The following is a 10,335-nucleotide window of genomic DNA, read 5'->3' on the forward strand; positions in this document are numbered from 1 at the left end:
CTAGTGGCTATGTACCTAGTGGCTATGTACCTAGTGGCGCACCTAGTGGTCTAAGGCACTGCATTTCAGTGTCACTGCGGTTCCTGGTTCGAATCCAGGCTGCATCACATCCGGCCGTGATTGGGAGTCCCATAGGGCGGCGCACAATTGGCCCAGCGTTGTCTGGTTTTTCCCGGGGTAGGCAGTCATAGTAAATAATAATGTATTTTTAACTGACTCGCCTAATTAAATAAATAGAAATAAAAATAAACCTAGGGCATGTACAACTATGAACATGCTCCTGTAACCCCGTTTGTTTCTACGGCAACAGAGGAGGAGCTTGAACTTTCACCTGTGACTGTTGCGGATGTAGTTGGCTAAGGAAATTAGAGTTTTTGGTTGGTACAACTAGCAGGCTGTAAKATCACGAAATCTACCTCCAATAAATAATGTTGAAGTTTATTTGTGAAATATGTTAAACAATCGAATGGATTTACATGATGGCAAAATGTCGCAAGTTTGGAGAAAATGACGAGGTACAGTATTGAGCAAGCTTGTTTAGTTAGCTAACGTAATCAGCTGTCCAATCTACTGTACAGCTYGTAATCAATGCTACTACTTTGCAACACGTTATTATTGTATAAGAATAKCGATTGGTCTGTCACAATATGGCAAACGCAACAGAACTGAAAAACACGCTATTTTTGCTGTATAGCTAAATAGCTAGCTAATCCTTCAYCCAAACTAGCAATGGTTATTGGTGTCAGCTGTTTAGCTTGCTCGTTAGTTGGTCTGTTTAACTTGAATCATAGATAGCACATCTGTATTACATACGTTAGTCAACCTGCCCAACTGCTTACAATGTACTCTTCTCTCCCATGTTGCTTTCAGGTGACTTGCTTAACAACAGTGGCTTGGACATTTGTGATATGATAATCACAAAAGACAAGTGTGTAAAATGGACTGAAGTAATTAGTTAGTTGCTAACTTTTGACATGTGCTACTAGCTGTACATATAAAAAATATATGACCAATAAGCACTTTAAGTTGTCTTTYCCTACAAATCACCAATCTACATGAACATCATGTACTAAGAAATAAGTTGTTACTGTTTGCATGCTCTGTCGTCACTTTAAGGTKAATTCACCTCCACATACATTTGTTTTGCTAACCACACATAAACAGAGCTGATCATGTCACTAGTAGAGCAGTCCCAAAAGTGGTTCCCGACTCATGTCCAAGCCACTGTTCTTCAAGCAACTGACCTACAAGCTAAGAGTAAGAATGGCACCAACGATGCCTACACTATCATTCAGCTGGGAAAGGAGAAGTACTCGACATCTGTGGCAGAGAAAACACTCAGCCCAGTGTGGAGAGAAGAAGCCTCCTTTGAACTGCCAGGTCTGCTTCTGGAGGGCAACCCAGAAATCTACGAACTATGCCTCATCGTGATGCACAGGTCCCTGGTGGGGATGGATAAATTCCTGGGCCAGAGTACCATCAATCTCAATGAGATTTTTGATAACAAGGAGAGAAGGAAAACTGAGTAAGTATCACCAACTAATCTAACTAAATAATGTTTTTGCTGCCTTTCAAGGAAGTTTCAGAACATTAAGCCTAATACGATATAACTTTTTGTCCAACTGTTAAATATGACATTTGTCATGTATAAACATGTATAAACACATAGGCTGTAAAGTCACAACGAACAATTCTAAGCCTTTGGTTTCCTAGTTCTGTGTTTGATGTTTAAGGAACTGCCAACAGGAAGAAGTAGGTTGGATTTGCGGAACTGTCTTGTTCACGTCACAGGACTAACCTGCAGAAATAATATGGAACATGATTCAGAGGGTTGGGTAGACTAGCCTAAATCATTTGATGGTTTGYAAAAACTGTCCCTGGTCACCAATGATGTGTCTCTGTGGTCAGCARTGCAAACGTTTTAATGTGGCAGTRAATTGGAAAACATTCTAACAGTATTTCTGATTTGTATTCTCAACTCACAATCATATACTTTTAATGTGGGGCTATGACAGTCAATTTCAAATTAGTCTGACATTGCTTGTCTTATCTCACCGCCACTAATGACATGGGTGTGCTTGATGCATGTCGCGTCYGATCTTCTCAAAGTCAAGGGGGGAGGTTGACAGTGCGCACCTCATCTCTCCTGTCACATCCAACCTGCTTTGATATTTGTTTTTAATGGAGACCAGAGCACTGAATAAGCGTACCATGYGTTTTAATGGTCTTTTGACTTTTTAGCCCATTTCCTCACCAATTTCGTGATATCCAAGTGGTAGTTAGTCTTGTCCTATCGCTGCAACTCCTGTACGGACTCGGGAGGAGCTGAAGGTCGAGAGCCATGCTTTCTCCAAAACACGACCCTGCCAGTCACACTGCTCGCTTAACCGGAAGCCAGCCGCAGCAATGTATCGGACGACGCACCATACAACTGGTGACCGTGTCAGCGTGCATGCGCCCGGCCCGCCACAGGTGTCGCTAGAGTGCGATGGACAAGGACATCCCGCCAAACCCTCCCTAACCCGGACGACACTGGGTCAATTGTGCGCCACCTCATGGTCTCCCGGTCGCGCCGGATTGAACCCTGGTCTGTTGTGACCCTCAAGCACTGCGATGCAGTGTCTTAGACCGCTGCACCACTCGGGAGCCTTCTCTAAAATATTTTGCACAAATGTATTTACATTCCTGTTAGTGAGCATTTTGTCTTTTGCCAACATGATCCATCCACCTGACAGGTGAAGGTATATGAAGAAGCAGATAAATAGCATGCAATTCAATCTACCCAGGGGTTTACAAACACTATAGAACAAGATAATACACATCTATCATCACAATTTTTACTAATACTGTAGAACTTGTCTAAGCTGTATCCATATCCATTGGATCAGTGATCACAATTCTTATTTATTTTTATTTCACCTTATTTAACCAGGTAGGCAGTTGAACAAGTCTCATTTAAACTGCGACCATGCAAGATAAAGCAAAGCAGTGCGACAAAAACAACAGAGTACACATAAACAAACGTCACAGTCAATAACCACAATATGAAATCTATGTACGTGTGTGCAAATGTAGAAGAGTAGAGGAAAGGCAATAGATAGGCCATGGAGACGAAATAATTACAATTTAGCATTAACACTGGAGTGATAAATGTGCAATGATGATGTGCAAGTAGAGATAATGGGTGCAAAAGAGCAAAGAGAAAGTAACAATATGGGATAGTAGTTGGGTGTGCTATTTACAGATTGCGGTGTACAGGTACAGTGATGGTAAGCTGCTCTGACAGCTATGCTTGAAGTTAGAGAGGGAGATTAAGACTCCAGCTTCAGTGATTTTTGCAATTAGTTCAGTCATTGCAGCAGAGAACCGGAAGGAAAGGCGCCAAAGGAAGTGTTGGCTTAGGGGTGACCAGTGAAGTATACCTGCTGAGCGCTGCTACGGGTGGGTGTTGCTATGTGACCAGTGAAGCTGAGATACGGGGGCTTTACGTAGCATAGACAGATTACTGGAGCAGTGGGTTTGGCACGAATATGTAGCGAGGCCAGCCGACGAAGCATACAGGTTGCAGTAGTAATGGGTCTGGTGACAAAACGGATGGCACTGTGATAGACTACATCCAATTGCTGAGTTAATGTCGGAGGCTATTTTGTAATGACATCGCCGAAGTCGAGGATCGGTAGGATATCAGTTTTACGAGGGTATGTTGGCAGCATTGTGTGAAAGGAGGCTTTGTTGCGAAATTAGGAAGCCGATTTCTAGATTTAATTTTGGATTGGAGATGTTTGATGTGAGTCTGGAAGGAGAGTTTTACAGTCTAACCAGACACCTTGGTATTGTAGTTGTCCACATATTCTAAGTCAGAACCGTCCAGAGTAGTGATGCTAGTCGGGCGGGAGTGTGCGGTCAGCAATCGGTTGAAGAGCATGCACTTAGTTTTACTTGCATTTAAAAGCAGTTGGAGGCCTCGGAAGGAGTGTTGTATGGCATTGAATTTTGTTTTGGAAGTTTGTTAGCACAGTGTCCAAAGAAGGGCCAGATGTATACAGAATGGTGTCGTCTGCGAAGAGGTGGATCAGAGAATCACCAGCAGCAAGAGCGACATCATTGATATATACAGAGAAAAGAGTGGGTCCGAGAATTGAACCCTGTGGTACCCCCATAGAGACTGCCAGAGGTCCGGACAACAGGCCCTCCGATGTTACACACTGAACTCTATCTGGGAAGTAGTTGGTGAACCAGGCGAGGCAGTCATTTGAGAAGCCAAGGCTATCGAGTCTGCCGATAAGAATGCTGTGATTGACAGTCGAAGCCTTGGCCAGGTCGATGAAGACTGCTGCACAGTATTGTCTTTTATTGATGGCGGTTATGATATCGTTTAGAACCTTGATCGTGGCTGATGTGCACCCACGACCAGCTCGGAAACCAGATTGCATAGTGGAGAAGGTACGGTGGGATTCGAAATGGTCAGTGATCTGTTTGTTAACTTGGCTTTTGAAGATTTTAGAAAGGCAGGGCAGGATGGATATAGGTCTAACAGTTTGAGTCTACAGTGTCTCCCCCTTTGAAGACGGGGATGACCGCGGCAGCTTTACAATCTTTGGGGATCTCAGATGATACGAAAGAGAGGTTGAATAGGCTAGTAATAGGGGTTGAAATTTTTTGGGCGGATAATGAGATGTTGGCCGGGGTAGGGGTAGCCAGGTGGAAAGCATGGCCAGCCGTAGAAAAATGCTTATTGAAATGATCAATTATCGTAGATTTATCGGTGGTGACAATGTTTCCTATCCRCAGTGCAGMGGGCAGATGGGAGGAGGTGCTCTTATTCGCCATGGACTTTACAGTGTCCCAAAGCTTTTTGGAAATAGTGCTATAGGATGCAAATTTCTGTTTGAAAACCTAGCTTTAGCTTTCCTAACTGACTATTTGTTCCTGACTTCCCTGAAAAGTTGCATATCGCGGGGGCTATTCGATGCTAATGCAGAAGGCCACAGGATGTTTTTGTGCTGGTCAAGGGCAGTCAAGTCTGGGGTGAACCAATGGCTATATCTGTTCTTAGTTCTAKATTTTTTGCTTAAGATGGTGAGGAAAGCACTTTTAAAGAGCGACCAGACATTCTCTACTGACGGGATGACGTCAATATCCTTCCAGGATACCCGGGCCAGGTCGATTAGAAAGGCCTGCTCGCTGAAGTGTTTTAGGGAGCGTTTGACAGTGATGAGGGTTGGTTGTTTGACCACGGACCCATTACGCACCCAGGCAATGAGGTAATGATCGCTGAGATCCTGGTTGAAGACAGCAGAGGTGTATTTAGAGGGCAAGTTGGTCAGGATGATATCTATGAGGGTGCCCATGGTTACGGATTTAGGGTTGTACCTGGTAGGTTCCTTGATAATTTGTGTGAGATTGAYGGCATCTAGCTTAGATTGTAGGACGGCCAGGGTGTTAAGAATGTCCCAGTTTAGGTCACCTAACAGTACGAACTCTGAAGATGGATGGGGGGAAATCAATTCACAAATGGTGCCCAGGGCACAGCTGGGGGCTGAAGGGGGTCTATAACAAGCGGCAACGGTGAGAGAGTTGTTTCTGGAAAGGTGGATTTTTAAAAGTAGAAGCTCGAATTGTTTGGGCACAGACTTGGATAGTATGACAGAACTCTGCAGGGTATCTCTGCAGTAGATTGCAACTCCGCCCCCTTTGGCAGTTCTACCTTGTCGGAAAATGTTATAGTTGGGGATGGAAATTTCAGGATTCAGACACTGCTAGGACATCCGMGTTGGCGGAGTGTMCTAAAGCAGTGAATAAAACAAACTTATYYAGGAGGCTTCTAATGTTAACATGCATGAAACCAAGGCTTTTACGGTTATAGAAGTCAACAAATGAGAGCYCCTGGGGATTGGGAGTGAAGCTAGGGGCTGCKGGGCCTGGGTTAGCCTCTACATTACGAGAGGAGTAGGATAAGGGTACGGCTAAAGGCTATAAGAACTGGRCGTCTAGTGCGCTCGGAACAGAGAGTGAAAGGAGCAGGTTTCTGGGCGCTGAAGAATAGATTCAAGGCATAATGTACAGACAATGGTATTGCAGGATGTGAATACAAAGGAGGTAAACCTAGGTATAGAGTTACGATGAGAGATGTTTTGTCTCTTTAGGCACCATTGAAGCTGGCCACCTCTCATAGCCTGTTTCTTCCTAGGTTCTGGCTTTTCTAGGGAGTTTTTCCTAGCCACCGTGCTTCTACACCTGCATTGCTTGCTGTTTGGGGTTTTAGGCTAGGTTTCTGTACAGCACTTTGTGACATCAGCTGATATAAGAAGGGCTTTATAAATAAATACATTTGATTGATTAAGCCAGGTGAGGTCACCACGTGTGGGGGTTGGAACAAAAGGTCTAGCTAAGGAATATTGAGCAGGGCTGGAGGCTCTGCAGTGAWATAGGACAATAATCACTAACCAAAACAGCAATAGACAAGGCATATTGACATTAGGTAGAGGCGTATGTAGCCGAGTGATCATAGGGTCCAGTGAGTAGCTATGCGAGCTGGAGACACGGCGATTCGGACAGCTAGCGGGCCGGGGCTAGCAGATGGGCCTTCGAGGGACGTCGCAACGGGAGAGCCTGTTGAAACCCCCTCGGATGGTTACGTCGGCAGACCAGTCGTGATGGATTGGCGGGGCTCTTTGTCGGCAGTAAAAGGGTCCAGGCAAAATAGGTATTGTAGCCCAAGAATTGGCTGATGGACCACTTCAGCTAGCCGGGAGATGGGCCTAGCCTGGAGCTAGCCTGGAGCTAACTGATGCTTGCTTCSGGACAGAGACGTTAGCCAGGAGTAGCCACTTGGATAGCTGCTAGCTAGCTGCGATGATCCGGTGTAAAGGTTCAGAGCTTGCGGTAGGAATCTGGAGATGTGGTAGAGAAAAAGCAGTCGAATATGCTCTGGATTGATATTGCGCTGTGCAGGACTGGCAGGAAATTGACCCGGCTGAGGCTGGTGATGTCTGGTTAACTGGTTGTTCATGACCCGCTCAGCAGTGGCCAAACTGGCATCACTGCTAGTTAGCTGGCTCGCCACTGATGGGGTTCCCGGTTCTAAAGTGTACAAACGGGATTATGAAGCCAGATCCACTTACATGTAATCTAACATTCAATTATGGGCAGAAAGACAAATTCAACTCCATTTTTCATTGAATCAGATGGCTTATTCATTACAAAACCATTTGATGTTGCCAATTTATTTTAATGATTACTTATTTGGCAAKGTGGGCAAACTTAGGCAGGAAATGCCAACAATGAACAGTGAGCCATCGTATTCATGCACAAAATAACTAATAATAAAAGTATAGCATTTTAAGTTAGAATTTTGTAAAGTTAGTGTGGGAGAAGTGGAAAATTATTGTTATCAACTTAGATGCAAAGCTACTGAGGATGGTAGCTGACTCTATAGCCACTCCTATCTGTCATATTTAATCTGAGCCTACAGGAAAGTCTTTGTCCACCGGCCTGGAGGGAAGCCAAAGTCATTCCGCTACCCAAGAGTGGTAAAGCGGCCTTTACTGGTTCTAACAGCAGACCTATCAGCTTGCTGCCAGCTCTGAGCTGGCATTTCTCTGTACACAAATTAACAACAGAATTTCAGCATGTTAATTTAAAACAAAATTGATTTAACCTTTTATTTAACTTGGCAAGTCAATTAAGAACAAATTCTTATTTACAATGACGGCCTACCCCCGGCCAAACCCTAACCTGGACGACGCTGGGCCAATTGTGCACTGCCCTATGGGACTCGCAATCACGGCCGGTTGTGATCCAGCCTGGAATCGAACCAGGGTCTGTAGTGACGCCTCTAGCACTGAGATGCAGTGCCTTAGACCGCTGCACCACTCGGGAGCCCAAATAGAGAAGGGCACTCAACATGTACTGTACTGCACTGACACAAATTACTGATGATTGGTTGAAAGAAATTGATAACAAAAAGATTGTGGGAGCTGTACTGTTAGATTTCAGTGCAGCCTTCGATATTATTGACCATAACCTGTTGTTGAAAAAACTTATGTTGTGGCTTTTCAACCTCTTCCATATTGTGGATTCAGAGCTATCTATCTAATAGAACTCAAAGGGTTTTCTTTCATGATAGCTTCTCTAATGTCAAACATGTAAAGTGTGGTGTACCGCAGAGCAGCTCTCTGGCATTGAACAAGGCATYTGTGTCCATGTATGCTGATGATTCAACCATATACTGTACGCATCGGCAACCACAGTTAATGAAGTCACTGAAACCCTTAACAAAGAGTTGCAATCTGTTTTGGAATGGTGGCCAGTAATAAACTGGTCATGAACATGTTTAAAACTAAGGGCATTGTATGTGGTACAAATCATTCCCTAAGTTCTAGACATCTGAATCTGGTAATGAATGGTGTGGCTGTTGAACAGGTTGAGTAGACTAAATTACTTGGCGTTACCTTAGATTGTAAACTGTCATTGTCAAAGGACATATCAATCAGCAAAAAAAGAAACGGCCTTTTTTCAGGACCCTGTCTTTCAAAGATAATTTGTAAAAATCCATATCAACTAAACAGATTCTTCATTGTAAAGGGTTTAAACACTTTCCCATGCTTGGTTCAATAACCATAAAACAATTAATGAACATGCACCTGTGGAACAGTCGTTAAGGACACTAACAGCTTACAGACGGTAGGCAATTAAAGGTCACAGTTATGAACACTTAGGAGGACTAAAGAGGCCTTTCTACTGACTCTGAAAAACACCCAGAAGAAAGATGCCCAGGGTCCCTGCTCATCTGCGTGAAACATGCTTTAGGCATTCTGCAAGAGGCATGAGGACTGCAGAGGTGACCAGGAAATAAATTGCAAAGTCCATACTGTAGACGCCTAAGCCAGCGCTACAGGAGATCAGACGGGACAGCCTGATCGTCGCTCGCCCAAGTGCAAGAACCCAACGTGTTAACCAAACCTGCCACAAGGAATCCGGTACAATCCTCTCGAAAAAATCGTTAAAGCACACCCTACTGTTACCCCAGTGATTTGAGGAATCTCTGGACGAGAAATCGGTTTGAACACATCACGACTGGGTGGTGTGTTGAGTCCCAGGCCACATATCAAATTACCATAGCACACGCTCGAAATATAAAAAAATAAACCAAAAACAGGAAACAAGCGTACAACCTAGACGTCTCTAAGTCTATGCCCATCCAAACGTCTTTAACCTAAATTGTCCATATAGACCCAATATTAAAAGGCATGACACAAAGCGTAAATGGGCTGCGACTGAGGTGTTATGTGACCCTGTATGTTATAGAATCAAATAATAACACCAGACCACCTATAACTAATGGGTGGGTCACTACACAAACACTAGTATAGCCACAACCGGCGAGTGTCCATTCGTTGTATATATCCAAAAGCAGAGTGTACCTCAGCTATGAACCCACCCATGCCATCTCCATCTTCCCACACTGACGAGTCGGTGAGGGTTGTGTCCTCCACCCAAAAGGGTGCCATGTTGAACTCCCTACCTTCTCTCTTGCGTTTATCGTAGAAAGGAATGAGCGTTAACCAACCGACTCCAATAAAAGAAACGTTGCGCGTGCCCTAGTTGATATAAAAACTACTCCCGACGAGTGTAGGCCTGCGAAAAACTGAACCACACCGAAAACTAATTTTCGACACTGAAGCGCGGTTCCTTTCCCGAATATAGGAGTACACAATGGTCTGAGAGACATGGCAACTGTCTGATTATCAGCAACCAGATATTGTCATCACAGGTGAGATGTCCAACGCCCCAGCGGCATCACCTTACATCCCGGAAAAGCGTCAAGAACATAAATTACGATACATTCCAGGCTGCCCACACACCACGAGGCTTCTCATTTTCACTCCGACATAAAGGCTTCCCACACTTCCATACCATAGTTGAACATCGATCACGCACTGTAATCTAAACGACAACGAGTAGATAATAGAACATCCACTCTCTCGTGACCTCTCTCCATGTGTCATAATCATTTAGGTAACATCCGTAGCACCTGTATAAGTGTAGCTCATGCTGGTACTCATGAGGCTCATCTGACATTGACCCTCACAGCATGTGAACCATAGTGCCACCATGCAAGAACGTAGCCAGTATGGCTGAGGCTTCCTTCAAGACAGGTAATGTCAGTGTCCCTGGCCTATGGCCAGCGAAGAGCCCGGATCTCCATCCCATGAGCACGTCTGTGAACCTGTGGATCGGAGGGTGAGGCAAGGGGCCATTCCCCCCCAGAAATGTCTGGGACACTTGCAGGTGCCTTAGGTGGAAGGAGTGGCCGGTAAATCATCTCACAGC

General features: G+C 44.6%; 1 protein-coding gene across 1 annotated transcript in view; it reads left to right on the forward strand.

The window, feature by feature from the left end:
• Window positions 1–347: 347 nt before the first annotated feature.
• LOC111978783 (rab11 family-interacting protein 2) overlaps window positions 348–10,335 on the forward strand; it is a 40,963-nt gene continuing 30,975 nt past the window's right edge. The window contains exons 1-2 of the mRNA XM_024009024.2: window positions 348–515; window positions 871–1,525. Of these exons, the coding sequence (XP_023864792.1) occupies window positions 1,173–1,525 (353 nt within the window). The 5' untranslated portion in view covers window positions 348–515; window positions 871–1,172. The remainder of the gene's footprint in view (window positions 516–870; window positions 1,526–10,335) is intronic.

This window comes from Salvelinus sp. IW2-2015, linkage group LG18 (assembly GCF_002910315.2).
Source record: "Salvelinus sp. IW2-2015 linkage group LG18, ASM291031v2, whole genome shotgun sequence".
Classification (NCBI taxonomy): domain Eukaryota; kingdom Metazoa; phylum Chordata; class Actinopteri; order Salmoniformes; family Salmonidae; genus Salvelinus; species Salvelinus sp. IW2-2015.